Raw genomic sequence first — 24,914 nt, 5'->3', positions numbered from 1 at the left:
AAAACCACCTGGATTCATGAGTAGCTTCTTTGTTCTGACTCGTCAGACTTTGTGGTTGTAACTTTAGCAAACTTTTCTGCAGTGGGTGGATGATGTGCTCCTGTGCTGATTTACTGAGGAGGCTGTTTTTCCCCAATCTCTCCACCACATTCATTCCTCTTCCTGTCCTCAATTCCTTTAGCTCGGCTTGACTTTCTCAGCTCGAGTGTTTGATGGCTTTTGAATGTCAACATCTGTCTCCTGGCCCGGTGACGTGAGCAAACAGCCGTCATCAGATTGTGGCTTTAAACACTGCTAAATCCTGATTGGTGCACAGAATACCCACTTCAAAACGAGAAAGGGAAGTAAATTCAGCACAGATGTAGGAGCCCATTACTCATACTTCTTTCCAACAGTTCTTACCTGCGTGACCAGGCTCTTCAGTTCGGTCCTCTCCACTTCCCATGATGCCTTGGCCTTTGCGAACTGCTGGGTGAGTTCCTGGGAGCCTTGTCTCTCCTGTCGCAACTCTCCGCTCAGATCCTGCAGCGCCACCCTCAGGTCTGCCAAGGTGCTGCTCACAGCGCTGGACTAAAGGGAAAGACCAGAGAAGTATGTAAGAGTATGTATACATGTGTATTTGTGTGAGTGTGTCTGTGTGTGTGTGGGTCCACCTACCTTGATAGTTGGGCTGAGTGGCTGCTCGTCTGCAGCTGCCCTCTTGTCGGCCTGGTGGGCGGGGCTTGTCAGGTTGTCCTCCTCCAACAGCAGGTAGAGGTCCTTCAGGCTGTTCATCTAAAAAAACAATCACAGAGCAGGAATTTTAAGACAAATGGAGATATCTTCTGGGGCTTAGGAATCATTACTTAAATGAAAAATAGAGTAAAAATAGCGTATTGATTTTACATACACATAACTAAATAAATAAATATCGTGGTCAAAATGAGACGTCAGCAGCACAGACAGTCGGCTATAGATGCTGACAGAAGAGTAACAAAGATGGGAGACTGTTTCCTTTCTGCCCACTCATACCTCCAAGACATCTTTCCACTCCGTGTCCTTCTTGCAGCCCAGCCTCCACTGTTTGAGGAAGCAGCGCAGTTTGAGGCTGAGCAGTAACAGGGCCTGTTTGAGGTGCTGCGACTCCTGGACCAGCAGAGTCCTCTCCTGGCTCCACAGCTTCTGCTGAAGGCGAGCCTGGAGGCCCAAACTCTGCAGCTGGAAGTCCCGACGGAGCAGAGCCTTCTGGTGCTCGTCATGCAGCTGAGAGGGGAAAGACAGTTTAAGACAGAACAAGCAGGGAGGACCTAAGGCACAAACTTTGTATGTTCTGGATAGCTGTTTGCTTTTCATGTAAGAAATTAATAAAACTGGAGCATCAATGTGTTTCCTTTCAAATACACATATTAGGGAGGTGTCCATGTGTTCACAATGAAAGAAATCTAAAAAACAAATCAACAAAAATCTCATTTATTCTTGAAAACCATAAAATAATGCATGTTTTTAAGGGCTGACAGATCAGGGGTGCATCAAAACTTTACATTTTTTAACTAACAAGAACCTGTTGTGCCTTTTCGCGATTTTCTTAAAGGGGCAATATTCAAAAATTGAAGTTGGAAACTAAAACTATCAACAGAATGTGACGAAATAGCAGTTTTGACATTATGATGTCTAAGTATTGTGTTGCAGAGATATCTACTGAAGCCAGTTCTTACATATTGCACCGTTAAAACGTTTTACACAGAATAAAAAATGTCAGAATCTGAATATTAACTATGTCGACAGCAGGTGATCAACCAAAAAGTATATTACTAGACTTCAAAAACCAAATTTAGGATTTAAAATGCTGCATGTATCTAACAGAGACTTAAAGTTTGAAGGTATAATTTTCTAGACGATTTAACAGCATTGACTCTACTAAAAATAGGGATTAACCAACATTAAATATCCTTTTGGGTAATGCAAAATAAGTGGATTATGCTGTACATTTCTGTATAAAGTTGAGTTGGAGCATGTCTCTGTGAGTTTATGGGTGTTTTGTTTACACGTTTAGTTATTGTTCTTGTTCTTGGCAGTTTCCAGTGCTGCAAACTGACCTGTGTGAGTCTGATAGAGGTTTCTCTCTGAGCCTGCCTCTCCTTCTCCAGCTCATCCTGAGGGCCGAGAGCCAACTCCTCCTCATCGGACAGCTGAACCTCGAGGTCACTGGACGGGACGGGCTGGAGGAGAAAATGTGATGAGGAAAAGATGAGTGGGGGAAAAGATAAGGAAGGAGTGAGGTTAGAGTAAAAGAAAAAGAAAAGGAGAAAGTAGCAGACAGGAAAACATTGGTAGGTAAGACAAAAGGACAGAAGTAGGCAGAGATTAAAGGAAAATCGATAGGAGAGAGAATGAAAGATGTAATGGGAGGTAAAATGGGGAGGGAACAAAGAGTTAAGAAGAAATAAAAAAAAAGGGGGAAAAGAGCCGAGCGTGAGAAGCACATAACATGGCAGTTTTGTGCTACAACACTCTTTAAATCACACCTCAGTTGCGGCACGCTACTGTACGCCCACACACACCAACCTCATCTCATGCACTCTCCCCATGCCTCATTTGGCTGCTGAGTGAGTGCGATCCATCGACCCACCACTGTACCGTTAATGTCCTCTTTCACCCTCCGCTGGGCTCAGCCTCTGCCCTCCATCACCCTCCACCCAGAACGCCGTCCTGCCGCTCAGCCTCCCCTGTCAGCCAGAAAAACTACTCTGACCTCTCCTCCCAAATGACTCACTCCTTGTGAAAGAGTGGCAGCAGCATCACAGGAGCAAATGTAACACTGGTAGATGACCCTGATATTAAATTTCCTTAAATTAGACAACTTTAATTCCAAGAAAGCTACAAATGCTCTTTATATTGTAATTGAATTAGATTGCACAGCATACCCATGCAAAGGAATAGTTAGATATTTTAGGGAAGCTTGTTTATTATGCTAAAACTTTTGATTTCACTCTAATGTCTGTGCATTAACTGTGGAGCTAGAGCTGGTAGTCGATTAACTTAGCTAAGCATAAAGATAGCAAGCTAGCCTAGCTCTTTCTAAAGCTCACTAATTAACATGCATCTTGTTTAACTTGTACACAAACTGAAAGGTAAAGCTGTGGTATAGTTGTGGTTTTACTAATTCTTGGTAACCAGCAGCCGGGCATGGTGACTTTGTGGAGTCTCCGCAGGTTTAGCTAGTTTACGGTGATGACGAGATTCCAGGAAGTCACTGCGCCCTGAGATAAATAGTTATATTGCCCATTAAACCACAACTTAAGCGGTGCTGGTAGGTGTGTTTTTGAATTTTGGATGAACCAGCCTAATAGTTTCTTTATGCTAAGCTAAGCAACTCCTGGCTCTTGTTTTATATTGAATAGACAAATAAGAGAGTAGTATAGATCTCCTTGTCTAACTTTGGCTTAGCACTTGAAGTTACAGAGAGGCATTTTGGCATTTTGTGTAAATCTCCCTTTTTTTTGCTAAAGTATAAAAAACAAACGCGTACACTACTTAAGTGGACTAATTGACACTTTAATTTTTGTTTGTTTCAGCTCAGCTCATTACGACTCATATTTATGTTTTTTTTGTTAGACGCTGACCTCTAGCGGCTCTAGTAATTATTACACCCACAAAGGAGGAAGTCAGGCAAAGTTGTATAAAGTCCACATAGGGAGGAGGTCAGGGGACGGATGGTTGAATTGAAAGTACAGGCGTTACGCTGGACAAAGGTCAAAGTTATTCTTATTTATGAACGTAGTTAAGTTACGTAAATGAAGTTACACCCAACCAAACTGGTACAATGAAGGTCTGGTAGTTGCACGGTTCATGTTGTTTTGTGAACGGTGGTATTGACAATTTGGGAGTCACAGGCAGTCAACCTATTCAGTTGTTTGGGTATCAAATCAATTTTATTTTATTATTTATGCAGAATATTTACTGAAAGCATGATGATGTGTTGTGTCTATGTCAAGACCTGTGCTCGATGACCGTGTTAAGCAACCCGCACTGTAGCCGGAGAGGCTACACCCAAGTGCCGGGTGGATGGACAGACTGTTTTGTCCAGAAATACTGTCGGTGCAGCTGTGATAAAAACTCTAACAATGAATATTGAGGGGTATGAGTTATAGTATAATGCTGAATACAAAGTGTGTATAAACACTGTGCTGCTGTGTCACTGCTCCACTCAACACACCTGTCTCTGCAGAATATCTGACTGTCTCCTGTTATCTCCCTCCGTCTCTCTCTCTCTCTCAGTCACCCTCTCAGGCTGGGATAAAGATGCAGACACACACACACACACACACACACACACACACACAGCCCAGGTTACCACGGAGACACACCAGCAAAAGGTCAACCAAACAAAGGTCTTTTCTTCCTGTCAGTCCCACATCTGACGGTGAAGTCACTGTTTGTGTTTGTTTACAACACTGTGTTGCTAGCATGAGTGGCCACCGCTACACCACATCAGTTACTTCCAGCTGCAGCATGTGTGAGTTTATGTCTGTCTGTGTGTGTGTGTGCACGAATGAGCCTTTAATTAACCTTTGCAGAGCAGCCTGTCGCTGTGTGTTTGCTCAGGAAGAAGTGATGTGTGTATACACAGCAGGGATGTGTATTACAGGCTCATTTTCAGAGCTCTAATTGGGGTTTGCATCAGATTTTAGTGACCTAAAAAATGAATTCATCCATTACAGAGTTAAAACAAAAATGCACCAGAATAAAAGATGATGACATTTTGGGTTAAGGTTAGCATGACTGTGCCTTGGCATGGTTTGAAAAAAGGCCACCGGTGGATCAGCAGGTGCACCCTGGGATTGCTAATGCTGAAAGTGGTATCGTAGGCTGCAAAATCTGTCCTTACAGAGTGGTTTTATTGTCAGTCTGGACATAAGGGCTCAGTGGCATGAGGTTGTTTCACTAGCATTGTTTGACTGACATCATGTATACCTAGATAACCCCAACTGTAATTCAAAAACGTAACGTGGTGATGCTTACTCAGAGTACATTTACTTACTTTTTACTTTAGCTGAGTACATTTTGAGTCAAGTACTTTTATCTGTAAAGTAACAATACTTTTACTCACAAATAGATATTTGTGGAGTACGTGAGGTTATGTAAAATCACGTCTCCTGACTACAGCTTCATAGTTAACACACAAATATGAGGGTGGGATCAATATTCTCATCTAAATTTCAGCAAGACAGCAAGTAAGAATATTTCCCCAAAAGCTGAACCTTTCCCTTCTAAAAAGAAATATACTTCAGTTCATTTCATCAAGTAAACTTGCTTACAGTTAAAGTATATTTTCCCTGTCTACTTAAGTAGTAAGTACACTAATATTAAGTATATACTACTAGTAGTATCTTTAAGTGTACTACTACAATATTGCTCGGTACTAAACTGGCCCACTCTTTAGTTTATAAAGTATACTTCTGAGTATACTTGCAGTGTTAGATTAGTAAACTTTGAGTACACATCTAGGTTACATCAAAGTTGCATTAAAGCAGTGACTGCAGGCCCAAGTCGGGTTCGTGTTGAAAATATTAGCCAGCTGTCAGCTCTGAGAGCGACTCGGGCTGAGATTTCAGGCCTCTGCAGGTCTCTGATGTGTGTGTTTGTGCCCGCCGTGATGTGAATGATTGTCATTTTCAGCGACTCACCAGTGCATCATCTGCCTCCTTCTCTCCCTGTTCCAGCTGGCTGCTTTCTTGCTTTTGAGTCTCATTGATGTCTGATTGGCTGTTCTCTTCAGTTTGACCTTTCACCTCCGCTTCTGATTGGTCCCTATAATCAGGCTGCTGCATGCATGCATGGGCAAGTTAATGAAGAAGAAAAAAACAAACAAACAAACAAAAGAAAAAAAAAATCGTAGAGAGAGGGAGAGACAGGGGAGGAGGAGAAGTTATGGAACAAAAACAAAAAGGAGAGGAGTGATAGAAAATAAAGGAAAGCAAGACAAAACAAAACACAACAATAAGAATAAAAAACAATTCAACCAAAAAGGTGTTCATCAATATGACAACATTGACAAAAATGAAAAATGAAAACAGAACTAGTCGAGTATGGATCTCACAGGACGAAGAAAAGGATGTAGAGGAAAAAGAGCTTGGTCAGAGAGGAGAAGGAGAGGGTGGAGAAAAGAAAGAAAAGGAGGATGGAGGGTAGAATGAACGGCTGAGGGGAGGAGGAGAGAAAAAGGAAATGGAAGAGGGAGGAAGGAGCGACGGGGGAGAAACAGCAATGGGAGAGAAGGAAGAAGGGGAGACGAATGGGAGGGCGAGAGAAGGAGTAAGGCGGTTAGAATGAAAGGTCAGAGCGAAGGGAAGAAACGAGTGCGGATGAGGATGCAAAGACACAGGAAGAAGGAGAAGGCAGAGTGGAGACGAGGGAAGGAGAGGAATGTGAAGTGAGCAAAGAGGAGTCAGAGCCAAGTGGGAAGGCAGTTGAGGGGAGGTTGAAGAGGAAGAGGTGTGAGGAGAAAGGAGATTCAAAAGGAGCGAAAGGGGAACGTGGAAGTGAAGTGCAGAAACCGACGGTTATGGTGCCCGTGCAGAGGGAAAGAGGGAAGGAGGAAGGGACAGGAAAAAAAGGAAAAGGGAGGAGAGATCGGAGGGGTGTTGGGACTCAGAATCGGCCTCTAATGGAGTCTAAACATTTTTATGTATTCTCGTCACAGGCAAATTAGATTAGAATAAAAAAACACAAATTGAATTAAACAAGTTTCTCTTGCCTCGAAGGTAATTCACCAAATTGCAGAAATATCCATCTTAACAAGTGAATTTAGTCGAGTATTGAGTCTTGCAAGTCTTTTTAAACAAGTGAACAAAGTTGCCAGTATAGTAAGATGAAGTGTTTCAAACATGACTTCATTTGCTCCAGAAAAAAATATGGACTTCTCATCAGATTTGATGTTTTTTTAAAAGATGTTCCTGACAGTCGAAGGTGAGGGAATAATAGCTTTATATCGAGAGACACATGATTTTTAATCCTGTTTGGATTGTGCCATGAATCACACATATAATGTAATGTTGGTCAATTTTAAGGACAGTTTTGCAAGTCAAGAAAGTTGCAGTTCGTCATAAAGACAGTAAAGTATTAGTTATTTTTGTGCGATACCGCTCAGTGAACGTCACCTACACCAACATGGCTGTCACCTCAGCAAAGAAAAAAGCTTGAAAAAAGGTGAAAATCACAATAAGTCTGGGCCATATTGACAGCTGCAGTTATATATACGGGATCAACACTACTAGGCTAGGATCATTTTTAAATGTGACGTCACTTACTCAACTGCTGGGTGCGTAGTCTTTCTAATTACGTACTTTTAAAGTCTTATTGTGACTTTCTCGAGTTGAAAATGATCTTTTGAATTGCCAAACATCATATCTGTAAGTCATTACACAATTCAAACAGAATCCAAAAATGAACTTGTCTCTCGCCATTCACTCTTGTACATACACTGCTGTTTCTGAAGCAAGGTCCCATGGTGGTCCACTGGAGGGACTTTGCCTCTCTATGTGCTTATTTTACAACTTTGTGGATCTCAGACTGAATTTTATATGGAGCACTATATAGCTGAAATATACAGGATATAAATAATAAATCACTGACAATCAACTGCAACCCAAGGATTTCCCAGTGGAGCCTTTCAAACTGAAAATGTGATTCATGAAGGATGATTGGAAATCTATTTAGACCGAGCTCGCTGTCTCATCCACTGCTTTGAGAAATCTGTGTGACAATCCCACGCGGGGGATTTAAACACTTTAAAGTGGTTTTGTATTCTTCTTTTTCTAGTTTCTACTGATAATACTCCTCTTATCGTGAATGCCAGAGACTGTAATTTTGAAATCCTTGTCTTGCCCAGTTGATTTACAGCACAGTCGATAGAATCTGGTGTCAGGAATGCCTTAATAGCAGCAATACCGAGTGCTAGACCTTTACATTTTCATTCATTATCTCTATTTTTAATCAAAACATTCAAACCCAAGCAGCATCAGATAATGCCTTTAGGCTATGTTTATTACTTGCTGTAAGAATAAATGTGATAATGCTACAAATGTGAGTAAACCTATGGATGTAAATATACATGAGAGAAGTAATTGTGCTTCATTGTGCTCCTAATAACCTCATAATGTCCATGAGACAAACAGGCTCCATTTGAGGCCTAAAGCAGCATCTAAATACCAGGTTAGGAGGCAGTTCAACAGCATGCAGAGGACATGGGTGGCATCGTGTGGAGATGTTTACGCCAGCAGCTCAAATCTGAATTCATCTGATACAGCAAAGGCATTTTTTTTCTCACAATTTTACAGTGATGTTTGTCACTTAAGAGTTATTCGTCCATTCACAACAGTGTTTGAAGCGTTTCAGGATCATTTAGAATTTGTTTTTCTTATCAACAGATCTAAATGGATCTCAAGTGCCTTATTTAATTTCACACTTCTCTTTAATTTCTGGTGATTCATCAGATTTGAGCCTGTTGTGTAAATCCGCTCTCCGTTGTGAGGAGAAACTTAAGCAGCATGATCGGGAGTGTTATTCAGCCAAACTAATGGTTAGGCACTGGACAAAACTGAAGAACAGAAAAACAAACTAGTGACAACAGAAAGTAAAAATCCAACAAAAGTAAAAGCTTGAAAAAAAAAACAGAGACTGATCATAAATGACAGAGACAGAGTGACAAGGAGTGAAAAGAAGGACTGAGTTTCTTGTCTTGTACCTTCTGCTCGGCAGTGTTCAGTCCATCCTGGCCGTCTCCAGAGAAGGGGAGGGAGGCGCAGGGTGAGGCCAGAGGAGACTCCCCTTCCACCTGAGGGTCCCTCCCACCTGCTGGGGGTTTACCAAGGTTGTCTACCTGCTCCACAAAGGCCTGTAGCTGGGTGTGGAGGGCCTGGAGCCTGCTGGTCAGAGCACCAACCAGAGGCCGGTCCGCCAGGTCAGACAGCTCTGAAATCTGGGGTACAGAGAAATAACAGGATTTATCACACAGTCAGTTATTATTGGCTGTAAGAGGGAACAGTTTGGGCTGATAAATGATACGTTGTGGGGCTGATACTGCAGGTGGCTGAACTATTAGTTCAAGTGCCAAAACAGAAGACAAAACATTTGTCACTGAGGCAGTGTTCTACACTCTTTCTAGTTTCTTTACTTTTAAAATAAAAAGATCCATTGTTGCCTTTTAAAGGCACAGTGTGGTAGAATATAGAATATAATATTATAATTATGGTTAAATCAGTGCATAATCACCTGAAACTAGGACTTGTTGTGTTTTCGTTACCTTAGAATGAGCCTTTAATATCTACAGAGGCACCACCATGTTTCTACAGCAACCCAGAAAGGACAAACCAAACACACCTCTAGAGGAGGCTACGTTTTTTGTGTGAGACGAGGAGTGATCAGTTGAGTGATCCGATGAGACTAAATCCTAAACATGGGACCTTTAAATGTTGTTAAATTGGGGTTTAGAGTGACTTAATAAACCAAGACATTGACATTGTTGGTGACTTGTAGTCCTGAAACTTCAGAAAGTCTGTTGATTTCTGCTAACATTAAGTCACGCTGTACTTCAAAAGCTTTTTTGAAACTTTTTTTTTTCCTAAACTGTACTGAATATACTTAATCTATTGTTAATAACGAGGTGCAGACATCATCAAGAAGGAGATACAAATATATAGAAATAAATGGCGCTTTATGTGCTCTTAATAACCTTATTATGTGCAATAAACTACTCATGTGCGTACTCCCCTCTCCGACCTGATCTCCTTTTTGGACGATCTCCAAGAAGTCATTAGCTGATTAATAGATGAACTGATCAACAGAAATCTGCCGACAACAGTATTTCTCTGGTGTTAAATCCCTCCTGTGAACGCACCGATTGTGATGTGACCTCTATAGTTTCAAAAGGCTTCATAACTAACAACAGGCTTCCTCCATTTCGAGGTTCACCCGCAGATGTAAAAAAGGAATCAGGGGTGAAAAAATCCAACATGTGAGGTGTGTTTTTTGGGCGACCTTATAAAAGATACTGCAGCAGACTGGGAGAGAGAAACAGAGAGGCGAGGCTCGCCACTATTATGTGCTGTAGGCAAACTTTCAAAGCAATTCAGGAAAAAGGTACACAGCCATTCTGTGGGAAACACTGAACAGTGTTGCTTCATTGTTCAACTGCTGAAAGTGATTTCACAGGTAAAAAGCCAAACATTTTCTGGTACCAGCTCCTCAAATGTGAGGTTTTGCTGCTTCTCTCTACTTCATATAAATGTCCACTGAATATCTTTGGGTTTTGGACTGTTGGAAACAAGTAATCAGAAGATGTCAGCTTGGGCTTTTTGAACATATGATGTGCATTTTTCTCTATTTAATGACATTTTATAGACACAATTATTACTTTGTGCATAGAGACAAATAATCAAAAGATGAATCAGTGAGGAAAATAATCACTGTTTGCAGGCCCACTGTTATGTAGATGTGTATTGATATATACCACATCATTATATCCACCACTGCATGAGAAATGTGGACTTTAGCAAAAATTATTTTTTTAAAAATGCACTGGATTAAGTCTAAATAATAAAAAACTCGGTCATTTCAAGATTGTCATTGGTTTTGTACATGTGACTGTTTTTCAAATGCTGTTTTAATGTAGACATTGTTATGTTTTATCAAAGCGCATACACATCTTCAGAGTTCAAGTTGATTTCATTTAAAAGGATTTAAAGAGTCACATAATATGAAACTCTCTGAAAAAGAAAAGGTTTCATCCGACAGCACCGAGAGAGAACACCACACAAACCGGAGGACAGGCACCTGACTGTGAGGCTGGGGTTTCTCCAGGTCACACGGCTCTGCGGCCTCGTTGCTGCAGACCTTGTGATAGATGGATGGGGAGGAGGAGAGGCAGTTAGACTCTGGGGAGGTCAGGAGCTGTATCGCCGTGGAAACCAAGCGAGCCTGGTCCCTCATGGCCAGCAAGGCATCATGGTCCTTTTGCCCCAGGCACCCAGGGAGTGAGGTTGTTGCGTCAGCGTTGTCCTCGATCTTCTTTTTCCGTTCTTTGATCTCCAGGGCGTCGTTCTCGCCCCCTACTGGCTCTTTGCGATGCGGCGGACTGATGGAAAACAACAGAGAGAGCACAATCAGGACTGAGAAGTTTATTCTTGACCTTCACGGAGGTATCAACAAAGTTTTTGAGTTACTAAAATAAATTCCCCTCACTGAAACATTCCCAGTGGAAAAGCACACTGCAGAAACACATTTTCACAGGGGAAACTGACAGTTTGAAAACACAAAACTACCTGGTGGGGAGGCACTCGGCTGAGTCTCCAGCCTCAGCGTCCGTCTCCAGAGCCAGTCGTAGTGAGGAGGAAGAGGAGGAGGAAGGAGCGTGGTAGGATGCCAGATCACAGCGCTGCAGGTTGGACAGAAGCACTCGGTTCTCGTACTGCAGCTTCTTCACCTTCCCGCTCAGTTCTCCAATCTGAAGCCTCGCCAGTCTTAGCTCCTCCTCCTGGGCTGGGGCGTCTGTGCTGATAAGCACCGCCCCTTCCTGTATGGAGTGCACCGGGCTGTCGTTGAGCAGCCCGTCCGTCAGCGACGTTAACGAATTGGACGACAGCGCGGACGGCGGTGGTGGGAGTTCAGATTTAAAGCGGTTAATCTCGTTCATCAGGAGTTTGTTCTGTTCCTCCATCTCGATTAGAGACCTCCTCAGTAGCTCTGCCTCCTCCTCCACAAACTGGAGGTGTCTCTGGAGCTCCATGACGTTTTCAGATGACGCCCCACCCCCGAGTACCATGGCCCCTCCTCCTAGGCCAAGACCGACCCCCAGCCCACCACCGACACCGGTGAGTTCTTGAGGACCATCTAGGGAAAAGAAACAATGAGAGGTCAAGCCAGTTAAAGTGTGTGGAATAATTAATACAGATGTTAAATTTGTCAGATATGATCTTAAAGGAATAGTTCAACATTTTGAAAAATCTGTTCATGCCAAGACTTAGATGAGAAGATTGACACCACTTGCATGATTGTATGCTGAATATGAAGACAGAACCAGCAGGCGGTTAGCTTAGCTTAGCACAAAAACTGGAAATAGGAGGATACAGCTAGCATGGTTCTGTAACAAAATCTGCCATCAGCTAATGCTGAGAAACATTTGCAAACTTTTCTAGTCATTTAAATTAGCTTATGTTTCCGATTAGCTAAAGCTAACTGTTGATTTAAGGGTATTTTCACCTCCAGAGGACCTCACATCTGAGAAATAAATTATAGAAATATATAATTGGCCATCGAGATGAGTTTAAAAACTACCTTGTGGTCCCTTCATGTCTTCCATCTCAGCCCGGAGCCCCCTGTTCTCCACCTCCAGCTCCACGATGCGTCGACTCAGCAGGTTAGCCTCTTCCTCCACCAGCTTCAGGTGGACTCTGATCTCCGCCTCGCGGGTGTGAGGGGAGTCAGCAACCTGGAGCGGGTTGTCACATAAAAAAAGACATAAGACGAGGAGAACCACTTCCTTACTCACATCCCACATGATCAATCACGCACTTTTAATCACCTGTTGTGAGAAATTCATTGTCTGTCAGTGTTAATGTTTCGTTTTCAGCGGCTCAAAAGTGAATTTGATAAAAATGAGCTTTGAGTGAGTGATTTGGCTGTTTCTAAGCACCTCTGTTAAGTTTTCCCAGGAGTTTTTGGCAAAGCAGAAATAAATAGGCTACCATTTGGGTTTTATATGGGTACAAAGGGTGGGGATACTTCATAAACTATTGTGCACCATAATAGCCAAGTGGCACCATTTTGCAGTTCACAGGTAAAAGTTATGAAATGCAGAGCTAAATGCTGAGAAAAGATCAAAAACTCAGGGTTTAGTTTTAGCTTAAGGTGCTTTCGGAAAAAAGAAAAAAAAACTTCTGCGGGCTGCATCACAGTTCTCATTATGAACTCAAAATCAGAATCCTTCTCTGACCTCCTCCACTACTCTGCCAGCTCTTGTTTCATGGCCTTGTTCACTAACCTCTACTGTGTCTGTGCTAATTTGCTCATTAATCACAATATGGAAATGTCAAAGTAAAGTCTTTCCTCACCTCCTCTACGGTGAGCGAGGCGTTGACGTCTCCGTACAGCGACCTGTACTTGGCCAGCTCCTCCTTCATGGCCTCGCTGTCCTTCACTAGCTTTGTCAGCTTCTTGCACATCAGAGCTGATTCCTCTTTGGCAAAGTGGAGCTGACATTTCAGGTCTGAACTGTCCTCCTGCAGCGACGGGACAGAGAGAGAAGGGGGCACCGAGGTGACATTGATACAAAAAACTGCTGTATCACAGCTGAGGCTGACATACAAACAGATGTGTCATCACGCAGAGTAAAGGCTCCGTTTTAGGTGGGATGAAAAGATCAGTTCAACAAATACACTTCAATAACTGATTCATCTTTTTAGTTAGGTGATTCATTAAATAAAATAGCCAAGAAATTGAATCCTCTTTGATGAAGGATGGAAGAAGAAGAGACATTGAGAGACAAAGACACACACACCTCTTCCCTCAACTTGGACAGAGACTAGACAGATGTGTCAAATCTGAATTGTTAGCCTAGGGTTAAGGACAAGAGACACAGAACCTGACAGGAACTGAAACACACACACACACAGACACACACACACGCACGGAGTGAAAGCTGCAGACAGATGCATGTGAACAGTGCAGACACACACTCAAAAAGCTGACCGGTCAGATCACTTCATGCAAACAGTGGCTCGACTTTGAATCTGCAACCTTTGGGTCCGCCCAGACTGACAACTGGACAACATTAGAGGTCATGAGTGAAGCGCAAGAGCATTTTGGTCATTGAAGTGTGTTTCAAACCACAGTGATGTTTTGACATCATCCTTGGCAGAGTATAAGATGCATTAAACTGTCTGCTCTCTGTCACTTGAACACAAGCCACGGCCCGTTATAGTACTGCGAGTCAACTGAGATGAATTGGCTTTTCATCCTATTTAGAATCGCCTTGAAGCTAAAAGATAATGACAAAGAGCTTTTTTGACTAACTTGCGGCTTTCAGCTACCAAATGGTGAGGTCAGAGTCATGCTGTGTTTTTTCCTCGTGAGGCTGTTGCAAAAACCACACAGGAAACAGAGAAACTCTGGAAAACACACTCATTAGTGGTTTGCCTCAGATGTCAACCAGAATCTGAAAATGGATATTTACTAACTCGCAACAAAATACAGAGAAAATGACTATTACAGTTATAGTAGTTGAATCAGCATCGTAGGTACTGCGGTCCTTTAAACCCACATAAGCAATGTAAGACTGTAATTTTTGCACAGCAGCCACTGTAGACACAATTAACAGTTAATGGATGATAGTAAAGGCTAAAACACAGGGAAGCAAGTAAGGCTATAGCAGTGTATTAAAGGTGCAATACTGTGTGTAAGAACTGGCCAGCTGTTGATGTCATACTCAAAACAAATAAAGGTCAGCATATCACCAGAGTGATCACTAACTGCTGCTAACTGTAGCTGCTGTTTGCTAGTTAGCTTGGTTAGCTGTGCATCTAGCGATGCTCAGAGCTCGGAGAACACAGGAGTGTTGGTGTTTACACAGCCATGGCAGGAGCTTTGGATCTGGATGTGCCAGGGCTAGCTGGTTAGCAGGCTAACCATCACTTGACATCATCAAGTAAACTGAATTTTTTGAATGTCTTCAACTAAAATGTGTACAGATTGCACCTTTAAATAGAGCAAGGGTGCATATTGTTTCTATTAAACTTTTAGTTGGTCAAATTAAGAATGTTTTTTTTTTTTTTTTTCAAAAGTTGCATTGTCTTGCTGTACACTGAACCAAATGTCTCAGGGGTCACTTTTATTGCTGAAATCACAGTTATCACCAACTCTGTGGCTCTATGGAGCATTTTAGCATCTTTTAACAAATTGTTTTGGTATTACAGCATTTAACATAAAGTTTAGTCTCATAAACTCAATTTTAAGCTGTAGCATGCAGCTGTTTTCAGCAAAAAAAAGCTCTGATAATCCCACTGAACGCTGTCTGCCCAGCACCAAACAGCTGACAGATAGAGTGAGCGACTTTTCTAGCTTCCAAATTTTGCAAAAAATATTTGTTTCTGGGAGCTTATCGTGGTGTTTTTCTGCCCCCTAGTGGCCAAAAACCAGTTGATGCAGCTTTAAAGTTGAAATTAATACATTTGATTTATGAAATAAAATTAATCGCTTCACTGGCCGACTTTTTTTCTAGGAGTTATACAAGGCACAAAAGTCAAGTCAAGTCAATTTTTATCTCAATTTTATTTCTAAAACTATATTTAACCTTAACTACAGTGTGATAGCCTCATTCAGATTTTATTGTTGTTGACATATGTTATTCATGTATGTAGCTCTCTCTCTTTCTCACCCCAAGCTCTGCTGTAACTACTGCTGACCTGAGGTGACCCGGTGCACCAGTTCCTCAGAAGCAGCTCTGTAGCTCTATTTGTTTTACGGGCCTGTGGAGGCCTTCCAACCACATTAAGGGAGGCGAAAGCCAGCGAATTTACAGCCATTTATGGTATGTGGCTTGGAGAGGAAGCCCTGGGCTGGTGTAGCCCAGCAGCCGCAGAGAGACGGTGCTGAGAGAATTATCTTCACCGCAAACACCTTCTGTGGTGTAACGTTAGTTTAACTCTGCATCTCTGTGTACTCTTGTTGTGTAAGACCCAAGCTCATTTACTTCTAACTCCTGTAGTGTCTTTTTGACAGAGGAGTAGAGTTATTTCAGCAGTGTTTGAACTATTTAAGTGATGTGGAAAAATAAAAGGAAGGCAGGGAGGCTTTGGAAGAGTGAAGTTAAGGAAAAAGTTTCAAAGGAGAGGAAGAAGAGATTTAAAGTGTGACGTCGATGCCTGATTCTGGTATGCAAGGATGACATTAAGTACAAACACCTGCAGGACAAGATGGAGGGCAGAAAAGACACAGAGATGACACGGAGAAGAGCGAATACAGGAACTGCTGATCTATTTGCTTATCGCTGCACGCGCCTTGTTTGGACAGATAGAGTGTGATCCCCAGAGGAAATAGGTCACAGAGAGACATACAGACAGCACAGCGAGGCAGGAACACACTGAAAGGATCAAACATGCAAGACCTCCGGCATGTGATCTGTGGCACCAGACAACCTTTAACATGTTTATTTTGAACTCAATTTGTGGTTAAAGCAGGAAATAAAAGAATTAAACAGTTGCTTGGGAGAGGAATCACAACAAATGTGATAATTAACTAGGCATGTGCTTTAATTAGAAGCAACAAGTTTGCTATTGACGTGTCAGTAATGTCTACACTTCCTTGTCTGCTCCATATAAATGACTATTGAACCACAATGAAAACAAATAGATATTTTGACACTCATTATTTAGATTTTATTGGTTCCAATTCCACTTGATTCACGATACTCAAATACTCTATTTGCAAAGTCATCACATTTCACTTTATAGACTGTACTGTATATTTACTTACAGTATGTGTGAGGATTTTGATGTTGGAAAATAAAGTGTCGCTGCAGGTATTGATTGCTGGATTGGTTTTAATGTAGAGCCTGTTTGACCCACTCACTGTGGAAACATGTAGGAGGAAGTAACAGTCGCAGCTCTTGTGCTTTTTATGTGCCTGCAATTACACGTCCGCAGAGATGACAGCCGCCTCGGGCGATGCTGACGCCGTAAAAGCTGCATCAAAAACATGATGACATCTATTATCTATATTTCACATTTTTAGCTGTTGCCCATAACTGCATCCACGGATATGACCATGAGCAAACAGACGTCCAGACATCCCAGACAGGACAGCTGCAGAATTCAAATCCTTTTTATGTAACAACTAAGGTTTATTCCTTGTAAGGCCTCGTAAAATCTTTATCTTTATCTGATCCAATAAGAAAATATTGAATAATGAATATACTGTTATATAAAGCAGAGATGTACAAGAATCTTTGTACTCATCGAGTTTATTGGCAATTTATTCAGTCTATCCACCGTACAGAAAAACCTTGGTGTTGAGTGTATTATTGAGTACGATTGATTGAATTTCTATCCGTGTCTTCCTTCATCCCTACCTTTTTCTATTCAAAGTCTTCCTCTCCTTCAAACTCGCTCATCTTTTTCTGTTACTCTCAGCCTTCATCATCTTTCAATCATCTCTTTCTTCCCTCCATCATGCACCGCAAACATTTTCAGCTCAACACACTCAGCTATTTATCAGTGATGCTTATGTTTCACATCCCTTTGTCTGTATGTGCTGCGTGTTAGAAAAAGGTCTTTCCAGGTTTGGTTGAAAGTATACGCTGTAAATATGTGTGTGTGTGTGTGTGTGTGTGTGTGTGTGTGTGTGTGAGTTACCTGTGGACCAAGCTTCTTGTCTGGTTTGTTGTTGGGTCGTGCTCCTCTTTTCTTCTGGGAGTTCTGCAAGAGAAACACAAAGGCTCGTTAGTAAGATGTGACACCACAACGACTGCGGGCATGAAGAATGATCGTATCCACCGAGGAGTGAGGAGAGGAAAAGAAAGGTGGGATGTAAAGCTGCGTAATCACAAAAGACACTTTTTTCAACAAATTCCCTTCTGCTCCTTAAGTGCCGACTTTTGCGACTTAAATGTCTTCTTAAACCCAAGTTTGTCTTTCATTTTAAATCTTAAATTTTAACAACACTCTCTCAACACACTGACTCAAGGCACATTCGAGAGCCTTCACTAGAATTTCAGTCTTACAAAACAAAAATGACCGCCCTATGATTTCATCTTTACCTCATCTCTGAACAGAGCCATAATTTCAACCGCCAGCTGCTGCACAGACTTCAGACAATAACACATTTTGGTGCTTGTTCACGCCAAAAAACTATCCATTTGGCAAACTGCTCATCATTGCAGGCAATGTCGTCATTTTTCAGGACATTGAAGGCAACACCAAAGAACTGCAGGTTTTCCAGGATGCATGGGAATCTTGATAGTTCACATTAGTTTTTTTACCAAAATGACCTTCAGTTGTAGCTCTCTAAAGGAACTGTGTGACATTTTGCCAGATCCGCTTAATGGCTTTCTTGCCAAGAGTTAGACGAGAAGATTGGTACCACTTTAAGTCTGTCTGTTAAATAGCTGAAGCTTCAGTCAGGAGTTGAAAAAGTTGTGGTTTCATTGTGAGTTACTACTTCTTGGCCGGGTGCAGTGACTTCATGGAGTCTTGTTGTCACAATGAGGATGCCAGACAACCGCTAAAGACTCTAAGTTACGCTTCACTCTGGCCTCTCTTCATATTAAATGGATATAGATGTATATATGTAATACATAAAGTACAGATACTGTATGAGCGGATATTCTTATAGCTCTCACCTTCTCACTCTCAACTTGTCAAATATGGAAGCTTGGTCAGTGGCCTTCAAAATATGATGCTCTACCCACCCTCTTTGGACGTGAAGGACTCCACAGTCAAGTTATTAATAATACCTTATAAGCAACGTCCGGTTAGATTTTCAAAATAAAGCTTGTTGACAAACACTTTTGGACTGTTATTAACGTTGTCACAGTTTGGTTAGGTTTAGGCACCAAAACTACTTGGTTAGGTTTAGGAAAAGATCATACATTGGGTTAAAGTGACTCTGCTCAGTCTTGTGACTTACAGCAACGTAAGTGACCTAACCCATGTCACGTAACGTAAGTGATGTAAGTATGTCACTTGTGTCACTTGCATAATGTAAGTTACATCATTCACATTGTTACTTACTTACGTAAACTTAAAAACAAATCACTCCTGACTCTTGGTAACGGACAGGACATGAACCCCGTCTCCGAAAGTTAAGTCCAGTGGCCCATCTAACTCCCCCAACCTCCCCAGACACAGACTTTTCTCGCTCTTTATGCTACTGCACTAGAGGGGCACTTTAAGTAGTAACGAAGGGGTACATACAGCGTCAAGCTTACAAGCCACTGAGGAGGCTGCTGTGTTTGAAGTATTGGGAGTGAGAATGGGCTTGCACGAGAACAAAACGTCCAATTTCCCAAAATGTCAAACCATACCTTTGAGGACAATCAGTTTATGTTTACCTTAACCTGTTTAGTATGCACATCGTATGTTCCTCTCCCTCTCATGTCGAGCCCCAGGTGGAAATGCTGCGGTGATGTTGATCATTCTCATATTGTTCTCGATAAGCACGTCTACACTGATAAGACTGTGAACTTACAGCGGTGAGGTGGAGCTACCAGTGTGAGAACAGAGAGAGAGAGAGACAGCAGCATAGATATAAGACACAATGACCGAAGGACTGAAGACTCGCTAATAAATAATCTACTCACACATACTCATACACACACTGTTCATCCAAGAGTCTGCCCGGTGCATTAGACTCACATAAATCATCATCTTTCCTTTTCTGTAGAGCCAAGACCAATAATACACACGCACACACACACACACACACACACACACACACACACACAGTCAGGACAGACGCTGCAGTGTAAGTAGCTCAGCTCATCTGGCTCAGTCCGTTTCCATGGAAACAAGCTACTCTCTCTGCAACGAACCACCGACAACAAAAGAAAGAAACAGAGGGATGGAAGGAAAGAAAAGGTGAGAGAGGGGGACATAAAAAAATAACCTAACATGTTCTTGGTAACCTTCCAGCACTGAGGAATGTTCTAGATAAATCCTCTCATGTGCAGGTGGAGATGCAGCGCAGCGTCGGCATGAAGGGTATTTGCTTGTTTGTCTGATTTTGCTTATCAGTCTTCTTCTCTTTTTATCCCTTCATCCTCTCGCCCCTCCTTTCCTCCTCCCCTCCCTCCCTCACTCTTGTGGCTGATTCCCGACCTTTTAATTTTTCATCTCCCGCTGTCATTCCCTTCCCACTCCCTCACCCTAAATCCCTACCTCTCTCTCTCTCCTAACCCACTTTAAGATCAGTTTATCGGGATGCAAACAGTCTACTAATGGCCCTAAACTCAGCTGATCAATCGGCCTGCCTGATAATGGAACCATTGATCCTGGCTGGACGCTGGACAGATGTCCGGACTATTGGATCCGGCTTTCAGCTCAGCGTTCTGTTGCAGAGGGGTGATTTGATGGAAAGAGATGGAAATTAATTCATGCTAGACTCTGGAGAGGGAGCTCATGATACTGAATTTCACACCTTGTTTCATTTGCATGAGCTTTTCCTGAACTGCAAGAGGAAGTTTCTCAGACAAAACTTTTTGCGGGGTAAAAATAGACTTTTTCCGTCCATATGGAGATAGTGACTTTGGGAGGGGGGAGGATGTGAGAATATCTCCAAAGACAAACTAAGGTCACTCATGAGGATGAAGCCAGTGAAGGCAGCAGTGTGAATTTTTCATTTGCTGGATGGCTTTTACGATCAAGACCAATTTAACTATCGTGCAACCAGGATTGTACGACAAAATGACAGTAGTAGTCCTGTTATGCTACTTAAAGAAAGAAAATGTGATAAATGGATGATTAAATAATAAAGACATCATTGTAAAATACAAGAAAACCTAATCATGTCAGGTGGAGTGTGGAGGATCAAAGTCTGAGGAGAGAAGCTGCTCTGTAGTCTGGAGGTACGGCAGCGGACGCTAATGTATCTCTTGCCAGATGGCAGCAGCATGCTTTAATAACTGCTTTCACCTGTTTAATATTGTTTTGGAAATGTTGGCAGAGATCAAGCATTTTAGACAGACTGACATACACATACGCAACGAATATATAAACATTTTTAGACCCTATGTTTCAGCAAAAAGAAGGCTGACTCCTTTTCTTGATATCACCTCTTCCAACGAGGTTATGTTTTTGCCTGTGTCCGTTTGTTGGTTTGTTTGTGAGCAGGATTACACAAAAACTATCACAAAACTTGAATGGAGGATGGGTCTGACACTGACATTTTCAGTAATTACTCAGGGAATAATGCATGGATCCTGATGAAAACAGTGGATCTATTCTAATCTAATCTAGCGGATTCAAACATGTTTTATTTGATATTTGATATTGGATTGTTTCAATGAAAGGATATTGTTGTGCCTTGGCGGAGGGATACACCACACTGTGTGCCATTGTAGTTTTCTTATTCATCTGGGACAGTTATACGTTCTTGGTCTCCATTTTAACTGGTCTGCTTTGGATTGTTTGTTTGATGTCTTTTGTTCTTGCTTGACTTCACTGAAAATGAGTCTCTCTCGATGGATAAAGTTTTAAATAGGTTTAAATTGAACTGAATTACAGAAATTATAGTCTTACTCCTGAATGTAGATTTGACTACTGTCATTACAGAGACACCTGGATGGAACGGAGCCATTGCTAACATCATTAGTAACACCTGTGCTATTTGTATTGTGACAATTCAAAATGTCCGCTGTGAAAAAGTCCTAGACTGTTTTTTGCTTAGTTGCATAAACTTCCAGAAACTTGAGATGAATTTCCCTGACTGTGACACTACATACTGTAAAATACAGTATCTAACTGGCAATTAGATACCCGAACAGCCTGAATCACAGAATGCTGAGTCAGTTTGTCAAACACTTGCCAAAACTGATAATGATCAGCTTGAAATGTGTCTGAGTTGCCTCTAATTACAAGTTGCATCAGCGGGCAAACAGCAGCCTCAACTGTCAGTTTATACCACCGCCTCCGGCTGGAAAAAAACGGGTCATTCTTGTCACAGCTAAAAATGTAAATATAAAGATTTAATTGATGAATACTGTGCGTCTGTGACTGTATTTTTCGATACAGGTCAAGAGCTTTTTTTAAATTCCTTATATGTGTTTTCCTCACAAGGGTCAGTTCTATTTCTACTAAGATACTCTTATTCACACTTTTACAGAAGTATGCTTCGACATTATTCATTATGAGTACACACACACACACACACACACACACACACACACACACACACACACACACACACACACACCGTGACCACAGCCCGGTTCTCATGTTTCCGAGCCTGCAGGTCTACAGTTACGCCGCAGATAAGATAACAGGTTGAGCCCTGTGTTATCTGATAACATATTTAACAGCTTCTGGCTGTGTGCTCTGCTTCTCCAGTGGCGGCAAAGGTTTTATTCCAGGTAGCATGTTCCTATATTTCACAGTGAGCACACTGTTGACTCTATACAGGGGAAAACTGCTGAAAGAGGAGATGGATGGGCCTGAAGAAATGGATGGCCGACAAAGGTAAACAAGAGAGATGTAAATAAATATTCAAAGACACAAATGCCCTGCTTTGCCTGACTCGCATGGACAGAAGATGGAGGGAAAACCTGATCAGGCCGGAGAGGGAAAGAGGAAGAGATGGTCCCTGACAGAGAGAAATGATAACAACAGCGATGGCATAGCAAGAAATAAAGGGAGAGGGAAAGAGAGAGAGATGTTGTCATTCCTCCGTCGCGGATGAGGAAGCACAGCAGTGTGCACTCCCCTCCTTCAGAACCAATCTGATCTGCAGCCCGACCAGCCGTGACACTCGGGCTACAGAGCAGGCCGGGATCAAACACACCGAGAGAGCCGATGAAAAATCCCCCAGGAAAGTTTTGACAGTGTGGACGAGGGGAGTGAAAGATGTTGACGAAACATGATGAAAGAGCACATGTGGACTTAAGAAAGGACAGCAGTCATTACGGTCATTCAAACAGCTTAAAATATCCACATAGGGATAAAAACAGCGTCCTCCTCAACAGGCAGCAAAAACATCCCAAACAGCTGGATTGAGACGTTACTGTCGCTGCTGTCTGGGTGACAGAGCGGGGCAGAGTACCTGCAGGTTTTACAGTGTGCTGATCTGGTTTCCTGCGTGGAAATGGTTTTAACAGCCTAGTCTAGGTTATGGCCCGCCACACAGGTTAACTGACTGCAGATGAGATTGCTGTCTGGGAACGGGAGAGAGTGAGAGAGGAGGCTGCACAGAAATCAAATTTGCTCCCAGTGTGTAGAATCACCTGAAGCAAACAGGCGTGACATCCTGTGAGCTACACAGCAGAGAGGAGACGAGTGTGCGCCCAAAAGTCTTTTGTTTTTGGCTTTACAAGCTGAGGATCTTTCATTTTATTCTTATTATCTGTTTTAATTGTCCTGTGAAACAACTCTGTGATTTCCTTTTCAGGATTTAGGGGTTTAAATCATGAAACATGATATTTATCTTGATATTTTGAAATCTCCTCTCAAGCACTTCATAAATGCTAGAGGACCGGGCAACAAAATCAAATATCATGATATTTCTGACTTAATACCACCTGCTTTGCAACAATTGTAGGGATGGCTATTTGTACTTTTGTAGAGATTCTCGATAAATAAATTGGGTAAGTGGGTAACAGTCCGGTAAGTCCAGAAAATGACATCACTTTACTGTAATGCAGCCCTTAAAACGAGGAAAAGATGACACTTATGGCTTACACGACATAACGATATCGAAAATCTAAAGCCCTGTTCGCATGGGACTAGTATTACCAGGGGGCCGCATTTTATTGAGAAATTAACTCCACACTTCTGCCCCAAGTCACTGAGATGCTGATCCGCATCGGGCTAATATTATCACATGACTTCTGTGTTTGATGAAGTATGGTTGGTAATTTCCAGTGGATCACAGAAACCCCCTTTGCAATTATTGCAATTTTATAGAGCTCCACCAGTAATACTAGTCTTGTGCAAATAGGGCTTAAGACGATATACTGTTTCATATCATAATGACAACATGATACTGATATGTTCCCCACTGAAGGCTGTGAATGTAATATGTCAACATACACCCCCTCACCCTGAACCCTAAGTTAGCTGAGACGAGTGATACCACTCTGTCTGTGTGCTGGAGCTGGGAGGCTATCTTAGCTTAGAGACAGTTAGCAGGGGGAAAGAGCTAATCTGAAGCCCTTTCCTGTTTAAGTTGACAGACATGAGAGCGGTTAAATGTTCTTGTGATGTATCATTATTTCTCCAGGGCTTGTATTTGTATGAGTAACTTACCACATTGGCCAATGAGGCGATAATATCTCTTGTTTCACAACACTGACAGCACTGGAAACATTTTCCCATGACATCTTGGGACATCTTGACATGTTTTTTTAATGTTCTGGTTTCACAGCTCCTGGTAGGTGAGCCGAACACTTAGATTCAGTTGCATTTTCAGTGGTTGTTGTGGTTGTAAATAGCACCCACAACTAACGGATTAGATCATATTTCCTGAGCCCTTTCTGTTGGTGGCACAAGACAACTGAACACACTGCAAAGTCACATGTTTGCCAAGTTTGTATTATGTGTTATTGAAACCGCAAATATCATCCTCTGAGGGCAGAAATGAGATCAGATTACAAGAATACTGAGTGAAAGTGTGTATTTGTGGCATGGAAATAAAGAGAGTGTGTGTTTGTGGAGAGAAAATTGATTTATTTGAAGTGCATGCATCAACAGAGACACACACACACACACATGCACACACTTTGGCAGGCGAGGGGGGCCAGTCTCTGCCTGAAAGAACAGGACACTCCCGTCTCTACATCATCACCATCACACACACTGGAACAAAGAGTCTACACAATGCAACACACAATGGGTTGCATAACCAGTGTGTCTCTCTATGTGTGTGTGTGTGTGTGTGTGTGTGTGTGTGTGTCTCAAGAATGGCAAGGTGGCATTTTCTGCTCAAATCGTGCTATTTGCCAACCAAAAAGAATCCAATAATGTCAGTATAACAAAATAAATGAATGCTTTCAATGTCGCAGGCTGATCGTAACATCATATTTATTCTTAGTCACACTTGATAACAGCTTTTTCTGAATTCCTAGCATGCAAATGCAGCATTAAGCAGCTCTGTGTGGTTGTCTGCGGCAGAGGAAAAGCAGCTCAGAGCACAACGGCGCGCAGCAGATAAGACGAAAGCAACACCAGCGCTTCCCA

At 42.1% G+C, this 24,914-nt stretch overlaps 1 protein-coding gene across 1 annotated transcript in view; it reads right to left on the bottom strand.

The window, feature by feature from the left end:
- mtcl2 (microtubule crosslinking factor 2) overlaps positions 1-24,914 on the bottom strand; it is a 97,021-nt gene that overhangs the window by 12,507 nt on the left and 59,600 nt on the right. The window contains exons 5-15 of the mRNA XM_073469435.1: positions 17,385-17,447; positions 13,089-13,256; positions 12,313-12,466; positions 11,301-11,868; positions 10,813-11,113; positions 8,726-8,959; positions 5,667-5,804; positions 2,076-2,198; positions 1,012-1,242; positions 658-774; positions 403-570 (exon numbers count right to left, since the gene is read on the bottom strand). Coding sequence (XP_073325536.1) covers positions 403-570; positions 658-774; positions 1,012-1,242; positions 2,076-2,198; positions 5,667-5,804; positions 8,726-8,959; positions 10,813-11,113; positions 11,301-11,868; positions 12,313-12,466; positions 13,089-13,256; positions 17,385-17,447 — 2,265 coding nt within the window. The remainder of the gene's footprint in view (positions 1-402; positions 571-657; positions 775-1,011; positions 1,243-2,075; positions 2,199-5,666; positions 5,805-8,725; positions 8,960-10,812; positions 11,114-11,300; positions 11,869-12,312; positions 12,467-13,088; positions 13,257-17,384; positions 17,448-24,914) is intronic.

This window comes from Pagrus major, chromosome 7, assembly GCF_040436345.1.
Source record: "Pagrus major chromosome 7, Pma_NU_1.0".
NCBI classification, from domain to species: domain Eukaryota; kingdom Metazoa; phylum Chordata; class Actinopteri; order Spariformes; family Sparidae; genus Pagrus; species Pagrus major.
This window is presented reverse-complemented; position numbering and strand designations above follow the sequence as displayed.